This window comes from Trichoderma citrinoviride, assembly GCF_003025115.1.
Source record: "Trichoderma citrinoviride strain TUCIM 6016 unplaced genomic scaffold BBK36scaffold_18, whole genome shotgun sequence".
Taxonomy (NCBI): Eukaryota; Fungi; Ascomycota; class Sordariomycetes; order Hypocreales; family Hypocreaceae; genus Trichoderma; species Trichoderma citrinoviride.
In genome coordinates this window covers 215,861-239,341 of record NW_020194726.1, presented here as the reverse complement: position 1 = coordinate 239,341, position 23,481 = coordinate 215,861, and the positions used below count along the sequence as shown (strand labels likewise).

The 23,481-nt window shown below is 50.1% G+C and overlaps 9 protein-coding genes across 9 annotated transcripts; 5 read left to right on the top strand and 4 right to left on the bottom strand.

The window, feature by feature from the left end:
- Positions 1 to 2,252: 2,252 nt before the first annotated feature.
- BBK36DRAFT_1129837 (hypothetical protein) lies at positions 2,253 to 3,227 on the top strand (the record flags this gene model as incomplete). The annotated part of the gene is made up of 1 exon (XM_024891777.1): positions 2,253 to 3,227. One exon carries the CDS (start codon positions 2,253 to 2,255, stop codon positions 3,225 to 3,227), a length of 975 nt encoding a protein of 324 aa, XP_024745534.1.
- Positions 3,228 to 3,390: 163 nt separating this feature from the next.
- BBK36DRAFT_1172769 (hypothetical protein) lies at positions 3,391 to 5,216 on the bottom strand (the record flags this gene model as incomplete). Its single annotated transcript, XM_024895782.1, has 4 exons — positions 3,391 to 4,185; positions 4,374 to 4,724; positions 4,798 to 4,994; positions 5,105 to 5,216. The coding sequence occupies 4 exons, from the start codon at positions 5,214 to 5,216 to the stop codon at positions 3,391 to 3,393; spliced, it is 1,455 nt and encodes a 484-aa protein (XP_024745533.1).
- A 1,550-nt stretch (positions 5,217 to 6,766) lies between these two features.
- On the top strand, positions 6,767 to 7,949 carry BBK36DRAFT_1172768 (NAD(P)-binding protein; the record flags this gene model as incomplete). Its single annotated transcript, XM_024895781.1, has 4 exons — positions 6,767 to 6,771; positions 7,085 to 7,166; positions 7,234 to 7,601; positions 7,661 to 7,949. The coding sequence occupies 4 exons, from the start codon at positions 6,767 to 6,769 to the stop codon at positions 7,947 to 7,949; spliced, it is 744 nt and encodes a 247-aa protein (XP_024745532.1).
- Positions 7,950 to 8,376: 427 nt separating this feature from the next.
- On the bottom strand, positions 8,377 to 9,411 carry BBK36DRAFT_1163252 (S-adenosyl-L-methionine-dependent methyltransferase; the record flags this gene model as incomplete). Its single annotated transcript, XM_024894514.1, has 4 exons — positions 8,377 to 8,506; positions 8,584 to 9,036; positions 9,093 to 9,159; positions 9,210 to 9,411. 4 exons carry the CDS (start codon positions 9,409 to 9,411, stop codon positions 8,377 to 8,379), a joined length of 852 nt encoding a protein of 283 aa, XP_024745531.1.
- Positions 9,412 to 10,057: 646 nt separating this feature from the next.
- Positions 10,058 to 11,515, top strand: BBK36DRAFT_1129768 (PLP-dependent transferase; the record flags this gene model as incomplete). The annotated part of the gene is made up of 3 exons (XM_024891771.1): positions 10,058 to 10,449; positions 10,509 to 10,947; positions 11,009 to 11,515. The coding sequence occupies 3 exons, from the start codon at positions 10,058 to 10,060 to the stop codon at positions 11,513 to 11,515; spliced, it is 1,338 nt and encodes a 445-aa protein (XP_024745530.1).
- A 125-nt stretch (positions 11,516 to 11,640) lies between these two features.
- Positions 11,641 to 13,417, bottom strand: BBK36DRAFT_1172765 (cytochrome P450; the record flags this gene model as incomplete). The annotated part of the gene is made up of 6 exons (XM_024895780.1): positions 11,641 to 11,979; positions 12,031 to 12,095; positions 12,151 to 12,379; positions 12,431 to 13,019; positions 13,077 to 13,240; positions 13,301 to 13,417. The coding sequence occupies 6 exons, from the start codon at positions 13,415 to 13,417 to the stop codon at positions 11,641 to 11,643; spliced, it is 1,503 nt and encodes a 500-aa protein (XP_024745529.1).
- A 364-nt stretch (positions 13,418 to 13,781) lies between these two features.
- On the top strand, positions 13,782 to 20,567 carry BBK36DRAFT_1129911 (non-ribosomal peptide synthetase; the record flags this gene model as incomplete). Its single annotated transcript, XM_024891785.1, has 4 exons — positions 13,782 to 14,382; positions 14,434 to 17,834; positions 17,888 to 17,977; positions 18,027 to 20,567. The coding sequence occupies 4 exons, from the start codon at positions 13,782 to 13,784 to the stop codon at positions 20,565 to 20,567; spliced, it is 6,633 nt and encodes a 2,210-aa protein (XP_024745528.1).
- A 410-nt stretch (positions 20,568 to 20,977) lies between these two features.
- On the top strand, positions 20,978 to 21,857 carry BBK36DRAFT_1172763 (hypothetical protein; the record flags this gene model as incomplete). Its single annotated transcript, XM_024895779.1, has 2 exons — positions 20,978 to 21,469; positions 21,531 to 21,857. 2 exons carry the CDS (start codon positions 20,978 to 20,980, stop codon positions 21,855 to 21,857), a joined length of 819 nt encoding a protein of 272 aa, XP_024745527.1.
- Positions 21,858 to 21,964: 107 nt separating this feature from the next.
- Positions 21,965 to 23,402, bottom strand: BBK36DRAFT_1129766 (hypothetical protein; the record flags this gene model as incomplete). The annotated part of the gene is made up of 6 exons (XM_024891770.1): positions 21,965 to 22,427; positions 22,494 to 22,583; positions 22,634 to 22,710; positions 22,771 to 23,074; positions 23,136 to 23,289; positions 23,339 to 23,402. 6 exons carry the CDS (start codon positions 23,400 to 23,402, stop codon positions 21,965 to 21,967), a joined length of 1,152 nt encoding a protein of 383 aa, XP_024745526.1.
- Positions 23,403 to 23,481: the final 79 nt, after the last annotated feature.

Below are 23,481 nucleotides of genomic sequence, written 5' to 3'. Positions count from 1 at the left end.
AGATACCATGCCTTTATATACTCGGTAGCCCAGAGCTTGGCTCGGCGAAAGATAGTCTAGATATCTGTGTATGTAGCTATATCTCGCAGTGTAGGTCTTGCAATCTGATCATCCCTGCTTGGAGCTCTTGGGTGCAAGGGCCGCTACGAGGAGACTGTGAAAGAGCTTCTGCTTGGGTGGCCATTGTCTATACAGCCAGCCGGTGTCTTAGTCCCGTTCCCATAGAGACTCTCTGCCTTCAATGAGCTCGTCATATGTGCTATATCTTCTCTTGATGCTGGGCTTTAATTACACGGTAAAAGTTTTTGAGATCCTAGCAAGCTTGTCGGAACTTGTCCCACGCGGAGACGACAGAGCAACCTTCTCTGGTGTAGAGCATGTCGTAGATGCTGAGTGGAGGGAGAGTTACCTAAGGTATGAATGCCGGAGCGTTATGTCGACCTAACAAATGCTGGTAAGTCGAGAGAGAAATAATTCAGAGCCTCGCGTTGCACCTGTACTGGATGAATCGCCTGCTAGTGAATAGAAGCAAGATGGTTTGCGTTCTTCTTGCTTATTAGTTTGTGTTGGCGTTCCTGCTGGTGAGTCAAGTTTACTTTGGCCATGAGTTGCTCCAAGCTGTGCTGTCGAGGCTTCGCAGTTCATTCTATGGGTCCCTGAGACTGAGCGGACTGGAATCAGACCATTGCGTCTTGTTGTATTGACATGATCCAGTGGCCTGAGCATTCTCTTCTTGCTGCATGGTGGTGGAAAGTGGAAATGAAGTGTAGCAATTGGACTTGAACAATATTGCAACCGACATGAATTATCAGAGATCTTTGACCTTCCAAGGAGACAGTTACATGTAATTATGAGTGTGGAATGCCTTGTTGAGAGAAGGATCTCCTGAAGTTGAATATATCCTCCAGTATGAGATACCCTACAACACCTGACATCCTCTTGCTTACTTGTTCATGGATACCTTTCTGACCGTTAAACTACTTTACAACTGCTCATATGGCCCTTCCGGGTTTCTTTATCATCGTATCAAAATAGAAAAGCTGGACCGAACTGTGGTCTGAGCAATAACCACCTGCTCTACTAGAGCCACGAACTTCCGATGTCCCTAGGCGTTTTCACATCCCCGATCGTGGTTTGCGTAAATTCAAGGAGCGTATAGAGAGAACCAGTTGCATCATTGTGCATATAAATGTATCCCACGTCGTAAGGGAACTAGTAACATTACCCAACACCCGCCCGATTATTCCCTCTGACAGTCTGCCTTTAAGAACAGCAGCCCTCCAGCTTCCGATCAACTCTGCCGCTTCCTGTTTCCTTCTTCTGCTCATTTGCTACGTTCTGATATACCCTGCTCGTCGACCATCCGCCACAATGCACCGCGTGGCAAAGGCATCGCTGCGTCAGCATCTTTGCCATTTTGAGACGTGTCTGCCGGAAAGCCGAAAGTGGTTCGTCACGAACATGCGGAGACAGGCAGAAAAGCTCGAATGGGGCTCGAAAGAGTTCTCTCTTCAGAGTTTGAAAGGCATTTTGCAAGGAGAACTCGAATGGAGGAACTCGCTCGAATGGATTTCCCCGCCAACGCTCGATGCTCGAATGGGGGGCCATCTCACTGCCACGGCTCGAATGAAGCTCGAATGGCTATCCCGTTTCCGTCAAACGCAGCGCTGCTTATCTCCAGACCCCTGGCACACCTTGACGCTTTAGCGGTGCATCTTCAATGCACGGATTCTTCGTCTCGCCATAGCTAGCGACTTTTGGTTTAGCCCTGTTCGATCCGCAGCTACTAAACATAGACCCCCGATGTTCTGAGCGAATGGGGGCGCTCGCAACAAGTTTGATGGATTCGAGGCGTGGGTCTCCAAGGCTTAGACGGACTGTCAGTATGTTGGCGAGGCTTGCGAGGCTATACGGAGGAGGAAGGATAGGCAATGTTGCTGGTGGATGGAGTTGAAGATTTAAAAGAGAGAGGGTTCACCGGAGTGTCGACTGTCTTTTCCTTTCAAGATCATTAGTATCATCAGTTCTCGAGCAGTCAGTCCGCAAAAGCCTTTACAAGAGCCCCTTGCAAACCGATTACTTCAAGGCTATCCGTCAAGTTCACCATGGCCTTCGCGACCATCCACTCCAAGCAGGATTACCATGAGCTCCCAGCAGACCAACATCGAGCAACGACCGTCATGGAACTTGAAGCATCGTCGTCTTCCTCGCGAAGCTCCTTTGATTCTGAGCCACCGCCGTACGAGGAGAAGATGATCAAGCAGCAGCAAGCTCTGGCACAAGCAAGCTCAATCGGCACCAGCTCTGCCCGAAGAATCATTGCCATTCCCGCCACAAACGCAGACCTGGGATCTGCATTTCTCAGAGCCTACCCCCTAGCCTTGCAGAGCTCAAACATCTCGAAGCCTGAGTTTCTCGACTTTCTCGACCACCTCAACCGGGCGATTGTCGCGAGCCCCGGGCTGCGCGTCCTCGGGGCCGCTTCTGACATTGTCGGGTTCGTGCCTGAACCAACGGCCCAGATCGTTTCCGCGGCTGCTGGCGTGGGTGCCATGGTGGGAACGTACGCCATGTCCAAGATCCGCTCAGAGGCCGTCATCCGACAGGCGAACAGGGACGTGTTCTTTCCGAGGGGCTTGGAGGTGCAGATTGTCAAGCTCAAGACCGTTGCCAAACTCAGTAACATGCCCATTTTGAACGAAAAGGGGGATATTGACAAGAAGTCGCCTATTCTGGAGTCCCTGCAAACCCTTGCAGAGGCCAACGAGCTGCAGACTATCAGTGCGCAGCAGCGTCGTCTGAGGGCTCTTGAGGCGTGGATCTCGCCGCTTGAGATTGATGAACTGCCCCCGGTTGCCAACCCGTCGAATGTTATAAGCAAGGTGGATGTCTTTGTCAGCGAGGCAGAGCGCAAGTCTGCAGAGAAGTCTATGCTCAAGAAGAGGATCAAGGCAAATGAGAAGCACGATCGAAAGAGTCAGAAAGCTCTCGAGAAGTATGAGAAATCCATGCAAAAGTCTGACAAAAAAGAGAAGGGTCTCGATGGCAACGGCCGTCACGCAAGCAGAGATCTCGAGCGGGCGCAAGAGCGCCGCCAAAAGGCAACAGAAAAGTATGAGAAGGAGATGGACAAGGCGGGGAAGAAGTACCAGAAGAAGGATAAAGAGGAGAGGAGCATTAGGAGGATTGCCTTTCTCGTGGTTGTGCCCAAGGTCAGAGAATACTGATTCCGTCTTGTGGTTGAAGGCGACGATTTTCGGTGATTATCCTTTTTTCTGTTCTTCTTTTCATCATTAGAAGTTTGAGCCTTGCGAACATTTTAGATTATACCACCATCAGCTATGCATGCGAATTAATTATATTTCTTATCGAGACGCAAAATCACAAGCGTCAGTAGGCCATTCCCTTGTCTCTTTCACCACCTTGGCTCCTCCGACCAGCTAAATATTGTCCGATGTGAAACCCCTTCTCAGGAACCAATGACTCCAACATGTTCGTTATCCAGGCACAAACTCCCGGATGTCTGACCAGACACACGCGTGCCATATATAAAGGAAACATGAGCATGAACATGCCTAAATTAGCGTGCTCACAATGAGACATAAAGTCAACGATTCGACAAATCTCAAGAGCATAATCCTCTCTGTTCCCCTGCCACGGGAGGAGCAAAGGACTCGGAAAAGGCCCTACGTGTGTTTGTACAGGTACTTCCCTGAGGTCCGAAAACAGCTCTGATTCCGGCATCAGAGGGTCGAGCACGGTGTCGAGAAGCAGGTAGACCGTGTCGAAATAAGCAATATCAATGGCCCGATCAATCGTCCAAAAGTGAAACACGGTACGAAATGGCGACGGTGCCTGGCCTTTTGTCGAAGATGAGCCAGACTCTGTCCAAGGAACCTCTTTGCATGCATTAGAGTTGTCTGCTTCCCATTGCCATCTCAGCTCACACGCCTGTTGCATCAAGATCAACACCCTCTCGCGTAGAAGCCCAACCAGGGGTCCCATCTCTTGGCCCTGAGCTGACTGGCTCAAGATTTCGTCCGCCTCTTCCATCATTCCGGGGATGTCGCAGAAGATATTTTGCAGGCGGGAGCCCAGCGATTTTTGCTTGACAGACCAGGGGACAGTCTTCCAATCGAGAGTCTCGAGGAAGCACCGCTTTCGCCTGATAAGGCAATTAACAACCTGCAATTTGACGACGGTGGAATGGGGGCTGAAGTGTGAGCCACTCACTATCAAGCCTCGATATGTCTCCAGCATGAGATTTGCGCCGAGTTCTTGGAATGCATGTGGCCCTAGCATCTGGATCTCCATAGAGCAAGCTTCTGTTAGCCAGGCATGAATGACCGATAGCGTCGAGGGAAACTACGTACAAGAGCGGCGACTCCATGACAGTGCTCTAGCCACCCGGCCGCACTCCCACCAGATATAATCTCGTAGAGGCAGAGCAAAAACGAGCTCCACAGATTCGAGTATATGGACGCAGCAGATGTACCTCTGCCCAACATCTTCAAGTCTTGGCGAAGACGCTGCAATGAACGACTATACAGGGCTGTTGCATGCTCCATGAGATCCTGTCGCCTATTGGCCCGCGCATAAAACGCCTCGGCCAGACATAGACCGGAAACATAGGCCGTCGAGCGGCCGTTTAAGCTCGCGAACAGAGCTGACAGGGGCGAGTATCGGGATTCAGGCGGGAGCCTCCAGGCGAAGTCGAAGGGGAACTTGCAGATGAGGTGAGTGATGACGACGTCGGGCCAAGTTGAGGTCAAGGGACCGCGCCAGGGGAAGCTTTACGCCCGAGGTGGAGAAACTCGTCGTTGCCTTTGTCGAGCAGGCTTGGACTGTTCTTCTGGCTCTGTTTTGGGAGCGTAGGCCTGGTTCTGAGGCTGGTGCTGCTGCCAGCACCTGATTGATGAAGACTTGAGGACTTTCGTAGCCCAGGCACTCGCGGTTACTATTCTGGCATCGGAGACAGAAGGGCGTCTTTTCATCTTGATTTACGGACGGGTTACGTTAGGATATTTTGCTTGTGAAGCTGAGAAGCGTGTGAAGCCGAGAGGGACAATAGAAACGAATAACTGAATGCTTGCATCATACATACCGCATTTCACCTTTCGCTGGCGACACGTTGTGCAGCCCCTGCTGCGACGCCCGCGCGGTTTGGCCGTCAGGACGAATGAATGGGAATCGACGGGTGAAGCCATCAGGGCCATGATCGTTCCACAGCAGATTGGATCTTCCTCAGCACGAGTACGAATATACCGACCTCTGCCACGGGGCTTTCCTGTAAACTTTTCTTGCGTCTTCCAAATTGTTGCGGCTCTGGGGTTGCAAAATCGTTGGAAGCTGGAACCATACCCCTTCATACTTATATACTGTATTTGCCTGAACAGGTTAGCTATCCCGAGGATGCAGTCCTGCAGCGATCATCCCACCCCAAGACGCTAGGCTGGGCTGTTACAGGGATTAGGTGTTAGCTCGCGAGCGAGGACAGGGATAGACAAGTCTATGCGGCCATTGCCGATGGAACGGATGGATGGTTGATATGGTCGTCAAGCGGCAATTACTTGCAAATATCTCAACCGAAAACTAAGAGGAGGAGTAGCCTGCTAGATAGTACGGTGGCAACTATCGTCTCTTACTGAATAGTCGGCTACAGATGTTGCTGGACAAATAAGAACCAAGAAGAACCAAGCGATTGCGTTATTCCAAGAAATTATCAGTCTTTCTATGTGTTTTGACCTATAGTGAAGCTGAGAATTGCGTCAGCCTGGGGCTATATTGGCGACGGATCTGGAGGCAAGCAACAACTGAGCCGAGAATGAGACAAATTCCGGTCTGGCTCGACCATGAAGCTTCGGTTGAGACGTCCTCTGGCAATTCATTTCAGCAAGTCAGCGTCGCATCACCCTGCAAGTTTGAAACTGTTCCTCCGATGCTCTCTATGCCAAGTGATGCCCATAAGAAATTCCTATTAACATCGTGCAGGACTGTCGGCAGAGTGGCTTTGTTTGGAAACGCGAATTCGGAACCGTCTACATAATTGGGCTATGAACTTTGGGTAATTTCCTGCCGTGGTTGTAAATCCGGCTTCCTAATTCCGCAGGCACCTGGAGGCGTTCTATATTGTACATGACCTATATTTGACCAAATATAGTGTGCCGCAGTACAATTGAATCATTGGCCCTTTATATTTTCTGTAGGCCTTGATGCAGGCATGCGAATAAGGCATCTCGACTTGTTGTTTGTATGCATGCTGAACTTTGCATACCATCTTTTCTCATTTAGAATATAGGTAGTTGATACATCAATTCACAAAGTGGTAAACAAGTATCGGATATCAGTTACTGGTGTAGCTGCCTTCATAAATACAATTAGGCAGCAGCTGGGAAGCAGGGAGCGTGAGTGATATGCTTATTCCGCACTTGAACAAGAGGTGTAATGGTACACCATTGGGGTATATGAAACCTTAGGGTCACAAGATCAGATGGCTTGCTAAGGAGAAATATTCTGGTATATACAGAATAGTTGCTGTCATGATGTGTTATCAGGAACCCCAAAAGAAAGCCGTAAAGAGTCGATGAATTCTCGGTACTCTTGGAGAGGAGTTAGGCATGTTGAATGAAACTGCACATACCGGTGTCGATGGTTCTTCATGTATCGAGTTACTGTTTAACTTTAAACCATTGGCTACCTCCTGGCATAGAAATCTATTAGTTAGAATGGGTGTTAAGGCGATAGCAAGCATAATTTAGTGTCAACCATGTCGTAGAGCCGTTGCGGTTCGTAAATCCGCCATACTTGGTGCTGGCGGACTTTGCACTGCGGAGCTCTTTGTTTGATGTTGGTCGATGTTTTTGCTAGACTCCGCCATTTGATCCTTCGCGATATGATTATCAACGAAGCATTTGTCATCTGATGAGAAAGCCTCCGAATTTGTCATCGCTTGAGTTTTGCGGAATTATAGAGATTGGAACAATATGTATTTGACTCATGGGACGTTCATACAAGTCTCCTCGTGAGCTTCTTCATTATAGTCCAGTAATACCTGATATCATAACACTTTGACGTACAAGATGAGTCAGACTTTTGTTCTTATCACGGGCGGGAACCGCGGGCTGGGCCTTGGGCTAGTCAGAACCTTTCTTTCACAACCTCATCATGTAAGCGCCTGTTTCAAATTGTTGGATTGGGGACTTGAGAGCTTCACAACGACTAACCAACCAAAAGACGGTCATTTCTGCCAACCGTAATCCGGAACACGCGACCTCCAAGGCGCTCTTTGACCTCCCCAAGGGCGAGGGTAGCAATCTCATTGTCGTAAAGTACGATGCTGGGGTAGAGCAAGCCGCATATGATGCCGTGACAGAGCTAAAGCACAAGCATGGAATCGACACCCTGGATATTGTCATTGCCAACGCCGGGATGGTAACATCCTACCCGCTGGTCAAGGATGTCAAACGAGCCGAGCTTCAGCAACACATAGATGTGAATGCCTACGCTGTGGTGACGCTGTACCAGGCCACCAGGAGTCTGTTACAGAAGTCTACGAAGAAGCCTGTCTTTGCCATTGTTGGCTCTGGAGCTTCCTCGCTTGGGTATGTTCAACAATAGCCGAGTATCCTAGTAACTGCAAGGTGACTAACAGCCAATAAAGGAACCAACCGCCAATTCCCAATGCGGCGTATGGCCCGTCCAAGATTCTACTAAATTGGTACGGCGTTAGAATCAACGCCGAAGACGAATGGTTGAACGCCTTTATCCTGGATCCAGGCTTTTCCCAGACGGAGATGGGAAACAAAGCAGCAGAGTTCTTTGGCATGGGCGAAGCTCCTGTCAAAGTGGAGGATTCCGTGGGTGGCATGTTCAAGGTCATTACGACGGCGAACAAGGAGACGCACGGTGGAAAGTTTGTGTCGTATACTGGCGAGATTCTGCGCTTCTGAGTGCATCTAGATATGTATAGATAGACTTGAAATACAATGCGATATGCCTACGAGGCTCTACATGAAGCGTACGTGAGACGGATTCTTTCAATGAGCGAAACCTTCGGGCTGAGATAGCCTTACTTACATGCAGCTCAGCCCGGAGACCAGTCTTTGAAACCAGCAATCATGGTTTACCTGAACCTTTGCTTCTCGGCCCAAGTGGGACTGAGACGCGGATCTCTGGATTGTGGAGACTCGGACGGGACCATAAGCAGCAAGGACGAGGGTCCAAGGGTCGACGATTTCTGGTCATATGTTTATTATACGCCTATTCATGGCTGTTATTGGCTCTCTATAAAACGCAATCGCATTGCATCTATGATACGGGGATATTGGTCCATGGTCTGCCAATCCATGCCATTGGGCAGCCGATTGGAGGGTGAATCTATGCCTTGTCCGGTCGCTGAGCCCAGATGATGTGATGTCTCACGGCGGTGCGATAAGTGCCCAGATCTCGGTCGAATCGGTCCAACAAGGTGCTCCAATCCTCTTGAGACATGTCTAGGACTTCATGGCTGCAGGCACAAAAGGAATTAGCGCATGGTTGATTGATCTGGTATAGCGGAGGGAGACTTGCCTTGTCATAGGGTACATGTTGTTGAATGCTGCTCGCATGCTCTTCCGCCCACGGATATCCAGCTCGCTATTGTCCTGGAACTTGCCAATGACAATATCCACTGAATGGACGTTGATGTTGACAAATCCAAGTTTTGTTAGATGCGATAGGACTGTTTCTTTAGGACTTGGACATTGCATAAACAGGTTTGCGATCTTGTGTAACGTGGTGAAGGCTGAGGGGCCTGGACCGGAGACATTCTCATTCGCCGCTGGCTCGACCAGCTGGATCCAGCCGCCAGGCTTGACGCAGTTTGCTAACCTTTCAAGGATACTCTCGATCATCTCGACGGAAAAGCTTGGGAAGATGAAACGTTGATGGACCAGATCAAAGTTGGCCGTCCACTCAGCAGGAAGATCTTTGGTCAGATCGCCGAGAACTAAACGAATATTGGCTGGAAGGGTTTCTGGTGGCGGATATAGCTCTGGTCTGCCAAAGGTCACATTAGGTCTCAAGCTCAACATTGAATGCTTCCTCTGACTTACGCGATATCGAACCCTACGAGTTCCGTCTCGGGTGGGAATAAACTGCTCACGTCGCACAACCAGGTACCTATCAAACATGAGCAAACAAAGTATTCAGAGTGAAGAAACAAGGCATACCATCGGCAGCTGCAGAATCCAAAATTTTCTGGTTCTTTGTCTCAAAATCGATCGGGGCCTTAATCAAGCCGCCAAATGAGCCTTTGATCCATTCATGCTGATTCTTCATCCGCTCGATTTCCTTCCGGTTGTTGGGCAGTATGTAGGCCTTTCTCGCCGCCTCATTCGGCGAAATTTCGCTGGATTTGGCGTTACTGGCCATTATCACTGCTAATTTGTTCGAATGTTTCGCTGAGATGGTATCTTAACCTTACAATCGATGCGGCAAACTTGCAGATTATACAACGGGGCTTCTCCTACTGTAATGGATCATTGGGCCGTCATCAAATATCTCCCCTTATCGTGTCGTTACGGTGGAAGCTTTAATGTTCCACCACTTCTATTCGGTCCCCGAGCTCCATCTACTTTTCGGGTGCCGACCCGTTCCCAAGCCATGCTGTGACTGATGGCAAACTAGGCACGGGAAGGTGGCAAAGAGCTGGCGATGGACCTTTTGCGGCGTTTGCAAATCAGAAATTCTTGTACTGTTTGCCTCGAAGCGTGCCCTGTTTGCAGCAGAAACTCGACTATCAGCCCAATCGAGTATCGTTTTACTGGCGTTTCGCATACCACAGGTCCGTCGTTGCTTTCGAAGTAATTGATGGCCATTCGACAGAGTATTGGATCGCTGCCTTATGCGTTTGTTTGCACAGAATTGTAATATTGAATTACTGCTCAAGAAGACACGTACAAACACTCAACTGTCGTTGACATACTCTAAAGGATAAGTGATTCCAGTGTATCATACCCAAGCCGTCTGCTATCCTTCTAAGATCTCGCACACCGTTATACCCCTCACCAAGAGCAACATGTTATCACGTCGAGCGACCGAGAAAAACGCCTGGTTCCTGGAGCAGTTCAAGCGGCCCCTCGCAAGACAAGGGTCAAAGGATGCTTCCAACATCGACATGGCGACGGCCGAGAACTGGCTTCTACGACCGGAAATACTGTCCATGCTCAAAAGAAACTGCGTCACGGGCCTAGAAGAGGAGCACCTGTCGTATGCCACTGGCTTAGGAGGAACCTCTGAGCTCTTAGAGAGTCTGTCCATGTTCTTCAACCATTTCTTCTCGCCTTCGGTTCCAGTTCGACCGGAGCATATCGTGACCGGAACTGGTCTCAGCGCTGTTCTGGATACACTAATCAATGACATCTGCGATGAGGGCGATGGTCTGCTGGTGACAGCACCAATGTGGGGTGAGTAGATGAGGCTCTCATGGTGATAGTCCGGGCTGCAGAAACTGACCCGATAACAGGGAGCTTCCAGGTCTCGGCAGTGTTGCGGAACTCCGTACAGTTGTTACCAGTCTATGTCTCACCTGAACACTCTCATTCTGCAGGAGATATAGTCCAAGCCTATAGAGACGCTGCAGAGAAAGCGACCTGCAAAGTTCGAGGCATCTTGTTCTGCAATCCTCATAACCCATATGGACATATTTGCCCAACTGAGGCAATCGACGGTTTGCTTCAGTATTGCCAGCAAGCTAACATGCATTTTGTTTCGGATGAGATCTATGCACTCTCAACATTTGGCGACTTGGAAGAGTCTTCCGGGAAAAGCAACAATGTCTATCGCTCACCGGAGACGCAGTTCGTTTCCGTGCTGTCAAGAGACTTGAGTCTACTTGAGGTTGAGCAATCAAGAGTTCATGTTCTTTACAGCATAAGCAAAGACTTTGGCTGCAGCGGTATGAGGCTGGTACGTCAAGGCATTCTCCGTCCGAGCTATGGCTGCTGCTGGACTAACCGACGTATGCTAGGGATGTCTGGTCAGCCAGGACAACAAACCATTGCGAATGTCCCAAGCCATATTAAACAACGCAAAGATTTGCAACGCCGCCACAGTCATGGTCACTCCGATGCTCTCCGACACCGCAAGGCTTGAGAAACTTGTGGATCTCAACACGAAACGGCTGCATGCAGCTGCCCAGATTGCCGTAAAGTTTGCCGAGTTTCACGATTTGTCCTATTACAAGCCAGTCGCTGGACTGTACATCTGGTTGCGACTGTCAGAAGGCTGTAGTACTTTCGAAAAGGAAGAAGCGCTTGTGCAGAAGTGTTCCCAGCATGGTGTGTTTGTCGGCAGCGGTGCTGATTACTCTGAGCCCCAGCCTGGTTGGTTTCGGCTTACGTTTGCCCTTCCTGAACAGAAGTTGCTTGAAGGCTTACGACGGATTGAAGAGGCGATGGGGTATGAAGAAGTATTTACGCATGAGGTGGATTTCTATGTGAGATTTTCGAATTGGTGGAGAGGCATCGGTTTGTAGAAGTGCCAACGGACATTTACCACGAAGACTGCCTATCCATAGGCCGTACACATTTCCTCAGTAGAAACATGCCAATTACTTATATAGAAGCTTCATGTACCCGTTGTGCAGGAAGGAAAACTCATCTAATCACTACTCGTAGGTGTCGCTGCCAATGGAGTCAACTTCACTTTGCAGTCAGGCAATCCGATCCAGCTATCCGCCTGCAGCTCAATCTCATCCATCCCCCTTGTGCCCACAACGTCCATCTGGTAGCATCGTAGTATCTCAGCGATAATAACGCGGAGAATGATATCGGCCACATTCTTTCCCAAGCACTGTCGAGGGCCAAATCCGAACCGCCACATGTTGTACCGTCGCGCTTGATCCTTTTGACCGAGGTGCCTACAAGGGTTGAACTTCGTAGAATTTTCCCAGTAAGGGTTATCGACATTGATTGCGTATGCATCGACTATGACATCGGTCTATTTGTTGTTAGTTTGTTGTCTCCAAAGGAAGCCTCGTTTGAGCCTTACACCATGTGCGATCTTGTGACCACCAACGATTTTATCGGTCGGGGCGGCTTCTGGGTTCGAAAAAGCTACAGGTTCTTGTCAGTGTATATGATATGGCCAACTACGGTGAAGAAGGCTTACGCAAGATTGGGTGAAGCCTCGATGCCTCCAGGATACAAGCAGCCAGGAGAGTATTGTCTCGGCGAAGATAGTCCTCATATTCCTGTTCTGATCGGTGGTTGTCTTGTATTTCTTGCCGAATCTCATTCTGAAGCGATATGTGATGAGCAACCCTAATGATGCTCCACGAGAGTGCGTGTGCGGTGACATCGAGGTTCGCGAATAGAGACTCGTCCAAGGTCTGAAGAAGCTGCTTTTGTCAGTTGATTGCAGTAGGCAGAACAGCCTGGTCTGGGCTCACCTCTTCTTTGGAGATGTCTCCATGTTCTACTGCTTCCCAAAGGGACGCGATGGCGCTTCCGCTGCTGGATCCAGCTCCGTTATACGCATTCTTGACAAAACCTTCCCACAAAGCCTGGAACTCGCGAAGCTTCGGCAGTGCTGAGCCTGGTAGATATTTAGCAAACGCATACCGATTGACACCGCCACTGAAAGCATGTCGGAAAAGATCTTCTCTCAAGGGTCCAATCCTGTACATCTCATTGCGTTGACCGGTCGTCAGAGGTCCGAAGAAGATGCTGGCGACCATGAAGAATGGGCAGTATTTGAGGTCGTCTGTGACATGAACGATACTCTCTTCTTTCTTGTTCAGCGACTGTAGAAATGTTCTTGCTTCATCAATGAACAGTGAACATCTTTGCGAAGCGGCTGGACGAGTAAAATGGTGTTCGAACGGTGTCCGAACTCTCACCCAGCGCTTCTGGCTGACGACGCCAACACAAGAGCCCAGGAGCTCTCCAAAAAGCCATCCCGAGTTGTTATCGGACGCTTTGACATGGGTATGAGAGTCTTTATAAAAGGCTTGAACGTGTTCTGGCTTCGTTATGACACTGGATGCATGTTCAGCGCTAATCTTTTATATGAAAGTGACTGTGGGAGAATCTCACACTTCTCGCTTATGCCCTGACCAGATACTGTAGATGGATCCGTAACGAGCCTTCCATCTCTTGGCTGCGTCTCGGCCGCTGAAGAACTTTTCAGTGCCTTGGCCGTTTGGGAAACAGAACGAGGGGCCGGGAAAGGGTGTAATGCGACCGAATAGCGCTGAAAACTGTTTGATGTGTTAGTCGATGCGGTTCAGTGGTATCGCGTCCAGAAACACGGTCTTGACCTTTCTCTGAGCATCCCTAACGAGAATTCCGACAATACACAGTAAGAGCAGGGCAACCAGGCCAGTAATTGCCAAAGTTTGGCTAGGGCTCAATCTGTTCACCACACTCCAAAGCATGATTCAGAGCGAGACGATGGAAATGCGTAAGACGCAAATGTTGTGTTGCTTGGGTTTGTGACATTCATCAATGTCAAGCATCAAGACAGACTGGCTTAATCTGGCTTCTCACTCCAGGCCTCCAATTATTATTGGTGAAAGTTCAAAGACATTTACAATCCAACATCAGATCGACTACGCTCGGTAACCGACAGTCCGATGTCGATCGGGTCGTCGGCGTAGGCGAATCGTCAAACACTAGGCTGAGGATGCTGATCCCAGGGCCAGATCTTTAAAGAACAGAAGTTGGTATACTAACACTCCTGCATCACTCTGCAGACTCGTTTTCATCGTTGTCATCGTTGTGCAGTAGTCCTTAGCAGCCATGTCAACACTACCGACCAATCTCTGCGAGTTGTTCGCTTTGTCCGTTCGACAGTACCCGGAGAATCTCGCGATCGATCACGAAGATGGAGCCTTGACGTATAGGGAGCTCGATGATGTTTCCTCATCGTTGGCCCATGATCTCTCCGTGTTGGGAGTCGGCGGTGGATTACCCGTCTTGCTAGTAACAGCTCACGGAAGCTTCAACATCGTGGCGATTCTCTCCATCTTGAAGGCCGGTGGCTGCTTTGTGCCCATTGATCGCAAGACATGGTCGCCCGAAATGATCGATTATGTCTGCGAGACGGTCGAAAGCCAGGTCATCATCAACACTACCGCAGAACCATTCAGAGCGACCAATGGATCGCATCACGTCTTGCACATGACGACGCTTCCTCCTCCTTCCAGCCCCAACACGCCTTCATATTCTCTACAACCAAGCGACGATGCCTGCATCATCTTTACCAGTGGCAGTACCGGACGTCCCAAAGGGGTCATCCTCTCACACAAAGCCTTCTGCTTGTACTCACAGACGAGTCCCATGAATCTGGATATTCTTCCTGGGGATAGACTACTTCATATCTTGTCAGTTGCTTTTGATGGTGAGTCGAATACTTGGCGACTATGAAACCTCAGCTCACCAGCATCTATAGCTTGTGCCTGTATGCTTTTCTCAGCCCTGGGCAATGGCGGTACACTGGTCCCAGCTCAAGCGGAAGACATCTACGCCAAAGCCTCTTCATGCACGGTAATGGCAGCGACGCCTTCAATATTGAACACCCTCATGGAATCTACGCCGAATTCAGAATTTCTGGGAAACATGCATACTATCATTCTTGGTGGCGAAACGGCAACCTCGGAGCTGCTGGCCTCGCTGGTAGATGCTGGTGTCCGAGTTCTGATCGGATATGGAGCGACAGAGACGACCTCCATGGGCTCTATACAAGTTACATCTCGTGATCCAGTCACGAAGAGCATAAATCCTCAGCTCATTGGAGGTTCAATCGAGGAAAGCCCGATCTGGCTTGTCGGCGATGACTTCGAAGCGATTGAGGACGACTTTATCGAGGGCGAGATATTCATTGCTGGCGACGGTGTCTCTCGCGGATATTACCAGGACGACCTCCGGACCAACAGCAGTTTCATCAATTGGAACTCAAGACGAGTCTATAAAACTGGCGATTACGGTCGATGGGTGCCAAGCCCAGCAGGTGGCCGGTTGATCGAGTTCTGTGGCCGAAAAGATCGAACAGTCAAGAACGGCGGCTTCCTCGTGAACCTGGATCGGGATGTCGAGAACGCCCTTGGTCGTGCAGGGATGTTGCTCGGAGTCACTTCTGTCTGTGCAGCGGTTACAGAAGACGGCATCGTCGCCGTCGTGACGCCAGAGACGGTTGACACTATGGACCTATTAGCAATGGCAAGGCAAACCATGTGCTCCTACTGCATCCCATACCGGATCGAAGCTGTCCAGTCATTTCCAGTATCTCCAAACGGCAAGTTACAGCATAAGAAAGTATTGGAAATCATCTCTACGATGGATTATGGGAAAGCCAAACAACGATCTGTCGTGACAGCTCCTGTCCCTGTGCCGCAGGAACCGGATACTGAGGCATCGGAGAAGCAAGACCGGCTGTCCAAGATTCTCAATGCTGCGTCAAATCTTTTTGGCCGCTTAGGAGATGGTGGGAGGCAGATACAGCCGGGCGATTCATTCTTGAGGCTGGGCGGCTCCTCCCTATTAGCTTTCAGGCTTGTCTCTGCCCTTCGCCAGTCAAACCTGACCATCTCTCCAAGAGACCTCTTCAGCTGTCGAACCTTTGAGGAGATAGCCGAAGCGTCAGATAACACACTCGAGGTACAAGTGGAAGCATCCAAGTCATCGGCAGACGAGTGTTTCGCCGTCACACAAAAGCTCGCAGCGCTCCGAAGCCAAGCTCGAAGTATCCTTGCATTGGACGACAAGGCGTTCGACATCAGTCCTTTGACCAGTCTACAGCTAGCCTTTGCCTTTCCAACGTTAAGTTGCAGCTCAAAGAACGTCAACCAGATGAAACTGGCCTACGCTGGCCGGTACGCGACCATGATGGAGAGAGCATGGCGAGCGATATGGCAAGCTGAGCCGGTTTTCAGGACAGAGATTTGCCTCGCTATTGGATGCGGCGCGCAGGTTATCCACAAGAAGTCGTTCAGGACACACAAGTTGCGGTTATTTGGCAACTTGGCAGACTACGAAGATGCGGTTGATAATGCCGATATGGGTGTTGGGTTAGGTTGCTCACTGGAGTTTATCGCATACTATCCAGACGCGACCCCAGTAGCCACACCGACGCTCAATATGCCAAAAGATGTCGAGGAACTGACCGTCGTCCTGACAGTCCACCACAGTCTAATGGATGGCATCTCACTACAAATGGTACTGGACAACGTTGAGAGTCTTGCAAGAGGACGACAGCTTCCAAGCAGCTCTAGTTCAGTAGAAGCGAACCTTGGGCTGATATCCCTGCAACAGAAGAAGGACGCAGAAGCCAGAAAGTTCTTCGCCGAGTATTTGAAAGATTTTTGCCTCACCAATGGCTCGCTCAAACAGCTCAACGTTGCCAATGGAACAGTGCGGGATTCCACAAGACAGCACAACACCGTCTTGTTTGGATCGTCAGTCTCGAGTACTGAGGTCGCTGAGTTTGCGAGCCAGAACTGTTTATCGGCAGCCTGTGTCTATTACACGGCTTGGGCCATGGCAATGAGCACTTTTGAGGGAAACTCTGCAGTCGCCATTGGTTCGGTCTTCTCTAATAGAGCGTCGCAGCCTGAGCATCAGAACACGATCGGTTTATACATGTCAACTCTACCCTTGGTGGTCCATCTAGATGCAGAACAAGCAGTGCTCGACCTCCTTCGAAAGATAATGAGCGACATTCTCACGCTGGGAGAGTATGCTTGGGCACGGTCAGACCAAGTCGGCATCGGCAGCTCGATGAGCAGTCTGGTCTCGCTTCAACCAGCACTTCCCGATGAGCGTTCAAATCCGCCAGTTGTTCGCGCCGAGTCTATCGAGAACAGTGCTTTTCCATTGGCTCTGCTGATAGAGTCCAACGGCGAATTTCGCATCTTGTACAACGACGACATCTTCGACGAATACACAGTTCGGCGGTTAGGCGGCCACTTTAAGCAAGCACTTCGTGGTGTATTGCAGCATGCTTATGTGGGCGACTGCATGAGGCTGAATGGGCTTCAAGAGACAGTATACCAGCAAGCAGAGGCAGTAAGGATCCTACAAAGCGAAAGGACGGTGAAGCAGACATTGGAAGACTCGATCGACCGGTTTCCCGAAAACATTGCTATTGAAGACCATCGAGGCGTAGCGCTTAGCTATGCAGAACTCGAGAAGCAAACCAACACCATTGCTCATAACATCAACAGGCATCTGGCTGATACGGATGTCACAGCTGTTGCTGTGTATGGCGATGGGTCAGTTGGGTGGCTGTTAGGCCTCCTCGGGATTCTCAAGACGAACCGCGCCTTTGTTCCTCTTGACCCCAAGTGGCCGATGGAACGAAAAGCAACAGTGCTTGAAGCAAGCGGAGCGGCTGCCGTCCTTGTCCCAAACTCGACACAGCAAGACAATGTTCCAACAATACCAGGAAAGAAGACACTGATTGTAGAGGATCTGCTCTCTCACGCAACTGGAAATGAAGATGTCACAAGGCCATCAGACATCGGCTCTCCAGATTCTGTTCTCGTCTACATCTTTACCTCCGGGACTACGGGAGCACCAAAGGGCATTCCCACGACGAATCGATCATTCCTGGCCTTTCAGAGCAATCCCGAGGCTACCATGTTTGCAGCGCCCGGCAGACGGATTGCCCAGTTCATGTCGCCCGCATTTGATGTTTGCAATGAGGAGATACTCTCTGCGCTGTTGCACGGAGCAACGCTTGTTCTAAGAGATCCGGCAGATCCTTATGCTCATCTTCAGAGAGTCAATACGGCGACAATGACGCCGGCAGTTCTGTCGGTTCTGGAACCAGACCATTTTCCAGACCTTGAGATTGTAGGTTTCCATTCGCCAATCATATGTACTCATCTAACGAGAGATGTACTCAGATTTATTCCACTGGAGAAGCGATCACTGCTCCGATCATCCAGAAGTTTGCCACAAAAAGGCTGCTCTACAATGCCTACGGGCCAGCAGAGGTATGGCAGTTCGCCTTGAGTAGTAAACCACGACTAACTCCATCGGCAGTGTGCCATCAGTACTTCATTTGAACGCATGATTCAAGGAGACGCCATCACGATTGGAACATCCTGCGCCACGGCTCGCATGTGTCTCCTTGATGATGAGCAGAATCCTGTGCGGAAAGGAGTACAGGGCGAGATCTATCTCGCAGGTGTACAAGTCCTTCAAGGATACATCAACGCCCCAGAACAAACGGCTTTGCGCGTGCTGTCCGACCCATGGCATCCCAATGAGAGGATGTACCGTACCGGTGACTACGGAAACCGCCAGAAAGATGACCGTGTCATCTACATGGGACGAATGGATCGTCAAGTCAAAATCCGCGGATTCCGCATCGAGCTCGATGGAGTAGAGCATGCAATCTTGTCGGCACCAACCGCCGATGGCGTCTCTCAGTGTGCTGTTCTTGCGGTCGATGGAGCGCTGGTGGCATATGTCACATTTTCATCCACTGGGGCAGAGATCTCTACTGAAGCACGAATCAGTCAGCTTCGTGGCAGGCTGGAGAAGACACTGCTTCCTTCATGGGTGCCTCAGCAAATCATCCCGATAAACGACTTTCCGCGATCGATGAATGGCAAGATTGATAACAAGGCTTTGGAAGAGATGTACCGTTCAAAGTCATTCCTCGTCCATGAGTCTTGTGACCAACGATCCATACCGATGAGTGAGAGTGTCGCATCCAAGCTCGCAGAGGCATGGCGCGAAGTCCTTCAACTGGGACCTCTGGTGAACCTGGGACCATCGGACAATTTCTTTGCCCTGGGTGGTCACTCGGTGTTGGTCCTTCTTCTTGCCACAAAACTCACAGCAATATTTGGGGTGGAGATCACATCTCGCGAGTTGCTACAATCTCCGACCTTTCAAGCTCAGGTCGACACAGTCGAAAGCATGCTGGGAGCTAAAGGGTCATCAGGATCTGGCGTAAAAACCTCAAGGATTGTCAAGACATTGCCAACAGAAGAGCTGACAAAACTCGAACGTCAAGTCTGGTTCCAGTACCAGGTTGGCACCACCACTACAGCATTCAATATTGCCAACGTACTCACTGTTTACGGTGAAGTGGAATACACCAAGCTCCTGGACTCTTTCAGCACTGCATTAGCTTCTGATCCAGTCCTTCGGTCCAATTTTGTTGAAGGGCCCGACGGTGTGAGGAGAGAAATTCGAGCCTCCGTGCCTCGAGTTTCTGAGGTCGAAGGGTTGGACATAACGGCAGAGACAAATCATGCGTTCGATTTGGCCCACGATGAATTGATCCGCGTCCACTTTGTACGCCAACCGGACGACTGCGAAAATGCACGGAGCAAACCAACAGTTCAGATTGTCATTGTCACCTCACATAGCATCGCCGATCTGGGTACGCTCCAAAATCTGCTTCGCCTCGTGTCGGACGCATACGCTGGAAAGAACGTAAAGGTACACGAGAGTCCGCAGCATCTTAGTTCGAGTCATTGGCATTACTCCCCTTCATTAGCTGAGCAAAAGTTTTGGAGAAACTACCTCGCCGGACACGATGCCAGAAGCTCTATGCCCTCTCGCTTCAAGATCCCACTCCTCCCCTCGACGACTGCAGCCTTCCAAGGGACGTCCCGCACACGCGAGCTCCGTGGACTCGTCATTGTCAGGCTGAATGCACTTATCAAACGACTGGGCATCACTCACCATCACATGGCGCTCACTATTGCTGCTCTCCTGTTGCGGTCGGTTCTGGGTGAAAATGACATTATACTCGGCACTCCAAACGCCAACCGTCCGTCTCTACAAGAACGCGAATCTTTAGGACAGTTCCTAGACCGGCTTCCCGTCCGCATAAAGCTCGACTCATCACGATCATCTCCAGAAGGCAATTTCAACCAGATTCTGACCAACGTGCGCGACTCAGCCGTCCAAGCTCTAGCCAACGCAATACCCTTCTCTAGAATCTTGGAGGCGCTCAACATCTCAGGCGGTCACCTTCAGCATCCAGTTTTTGATTGCATGGTTACGTTTCATCCTCTTCAAACGAGCCTCTCTACGTGGCTGAAGTTGCCGAGCTGCGAGGTCGCCGTATCTCCGCGCTTTGCTGAGGGATCCAAGTTCCCGTTGATGCTAGAGTGGTTCGAGCTCGACTCCGACCGCTGGTCACTACATATCGAGCACGATACAACTCGACTACCATCTACTCTTGTAAGCACCCTTGAAGATGTGCTACAGGTCATTTTGGAAGCAATTGCGGACGAATCTTCGTTGGGGGAACTACACACTCGTCTTGCTGCCAGGAATGGAGGCCCTACGGATGCGTTCTTGGAGACAACCAACGACAACCAGCATGGCTTGACAACTTTCTCAAAGGTCGTCGGCATTGTTCAGAGGGAAATGGCGCTGTGCTTTGATAAGCCTCAGGTTCAGATATTGCCCGACACATGTTTCTTTTCGGCTGGAGCGGATTCTAATGCCGCTGTCAAGCTTCGGCATCGGCTAAGGGCTTTGGGGTTGGAGGTGCCGCTGAGAACGATATTTATTTCCAGGAGTGCGGTCGAACTCGTCAAGCATATCACAGTGTAGCTTTACCTCTACAGATGTGCGCTTTGGGTGAAGAATAGTAGAGGAGCTTTAAATCATGTATCTACAGTATTTCCGGTGACTTTGCGGAACACAACGCCAAATAGGGTATATACTGCCCATGAGTACCTTATACCATGTTGTGCTATTGTAATACACTCCGTTTGCCCTCAGGTTTTACTGAATACCGCCTTTCCTCGTGGTATACGCCTTGCTGGAGCAGTTTCACCCCTGGTTATTTCGAAGTTGTACCAGAAGTATGGCGTAACACATCACAAAGTTCTCCCACCGACAGTGCTCTAGCCTCGGAAACCGAGCTTCGTAAACGGAACCTGTTCTCCCGATTGTTCTTCTGCTGTTCAGCCCGCCACATTCACCCTATTCGAAACATTCACAAGACGCCACCGGCTCAAATGGCTACCGAGACAAAGCTCCCCATATGGAAAATCGCAGCCCAAGCAGATGAGTTCATATGGTACCTCGGATATGGCTCCAACATGAAGGCCAGTGCCATGAAAATTCGCAACATTACTCCCCTGGCTACGAGAATCGTCAATGTGCCAACTCACTACGTAACATTTGACATTTTCGGTATACCTTATTCCGAGCCGTGCTATGCGAGCATTGAGGAGCTTCCAAATGGCGGAACAGGAAGAATTCAACTAGTTCACGGAAACCAAGAGACTCCTGTGCCATCCCTTTGTGGCCTCGCCCATCTTTTGACGGCGGTCGAGTTCCACCAGCTTCTTGTGACGGAAGGCAGTGGAGTGGTATACGACATTGTCAAGCTCAAGGCATATCAGATAGATGAAAGCCACAAGATCTCTAGCGAGTCGTTTGACGTCTACACGCTGAAGGCGAAGTGGCCACTGCGCCCCAACGGCACGCCAAGTGCTCGATACCTGGTACGTCGGAAAGCCTTCTATTTAGACCGTATACCTCTTTGCTGTGCTGACTCCAGTATAGGATCTTTTCTTGCATGGAGGTATGGAAAACAACCTTCCACCAAAATACATCCAGTATCTGGAAAGCTTCCCCCGCTATGTCAAGCTTGAAGGACGTGATCGGACGTATGGCCAGCTGGTGTTTGATATGGGATGGAGGCCGTTCCTGAAGCGCTTAGTTCGACTTACGACCTGGAGAGTCGATGAGGATGGGAATTGTCCGGCTTTTATTGCGTGGATAATTGTGTGGGCGTATCGAATCATGTGGTTGTATCACGATTATGTGCATCAGTATATTCTGGGCTCGGGTGATGGCGGTAAGATTCACTGGAAGACGTTGGCGAACTAAGTTCTGTGAACATCTCGGATCTACAGGCGCACGGTATCAATTTTGGTTCTGATAGAAACATCATATATAACTAGCAGACTGGGTTGTCTCCTCACCATATGTCTCCGTCACTCAACAACGCCGCGCACCCTCTTGACTTCCTCCCTAATCTTCTCATCCCAGATCGGGTCAATCCGATCATGTAACATTGCTGTGCCTTCTGCCACCAATTTTGCCGACACTTGTTGTACTTCGTCCAACACGCGAAGCACATTCCTCCCCGCTATATCCTTGACAGACTCCTCAGACACACCCCGTCGCAGCAACTCCGCAATGAGGAAAGGGAACTTTGACACGTCTTCCAGTCCAGCGGGGGTTTGCATGGTACCATCAAAGTCGGAGCCAATCCCTACGTGTTCATACCCGATTCTTTCTCCAACGTGCTGGATGTGATCCGCTACTCTTGCTAGAGTAGGATCAGCCGCGTCGGTGAGCTTACGAAGAAACGAAACCATGAAGACTCCGTCATTTGCCTTGAGCATATCGAATACATCGTCTGGGCTATTGCGAGGATGCTGAGTTACGGCAGAACTAGACATGAAGTCAGTAGGTTGCTCCTTCACAGCGCGGAGAGGGGGATGGATGGGATGCACGAACCAAGAGGAATGGGAAAAGATGACCGGCGCCGTTGAGATGTCCAATACCTGTCTCTGGACTTGGATTGACGTGTGTGACAGGTCGATGATCCTGATGGCGTTAATTTCTCACAATCTCTGGAAATTGAATGGTATACATACATGCCGATTCGATTCATCTCTTGAATCATCTCCACGCCTTCGTCAGACAGTCCATCATGATAGGGAGCAGCAGCGTTCTTTCGGTTTGAATTAGTCCCAAGACCGTACTTTTGCTCAGCTTAGCCATCAGTACTTACAGCTGAATCCGCGTAGAGGTTATTGCTATCGTGCGTCAAAGTAACATATCGCACGCCTAGCCGATGGAAGTTTCTCAGGACGCTGGCGCTATTGGCAATTTGGTGCAAGCCCTCGACGCCAATAAAGCTTGCGATGCGGCCAGAAGCATGAGCTTCGCAGACTTCCGCGGAAGATCGTGCAATCTGAAGAGTGTCGGGATATAGTTCGACTAAGGTGTGGATAATGTCGATCTGCTGAAGAGTCTCTCGAAGGCTCTCATAGTGGACAGCAGTCGAGAAGTTATCCGTCGAATTTTCCTTCGGACTACCATTATCAGACTCGTTATTAGCATGACTGACAATAAAGTATGGAAAGGAGAGCCTACCAAGGCACGTAGGCGCTCCAGAAGACGCCTCCAACGCGGCCCTTTCGCAGCCGGTCCAGGTCAGTATGGGCGACCGGCATTTGGCGAGCATCAACATCGCCGACTTTGCCCAAATGCCAACCGCGTATCATATACGGAAAATCGTTATGTCCGTCTTTCGTCGTCAGTAGCTTTCAGAAGACCATCAATGAAAAGAAACATACCAATTAGCGGAGTTCCCGCGAGAAGTTTCTCAGCCCGCCTCAGATAGTGATCAGACGACTCCATCGCTGCAGAATTGAGCGATACCTGATAGCTTGTTTACAGTCTAGTTGAGTAGAAGCTCTAGCACTTCAAGGATGGAAGG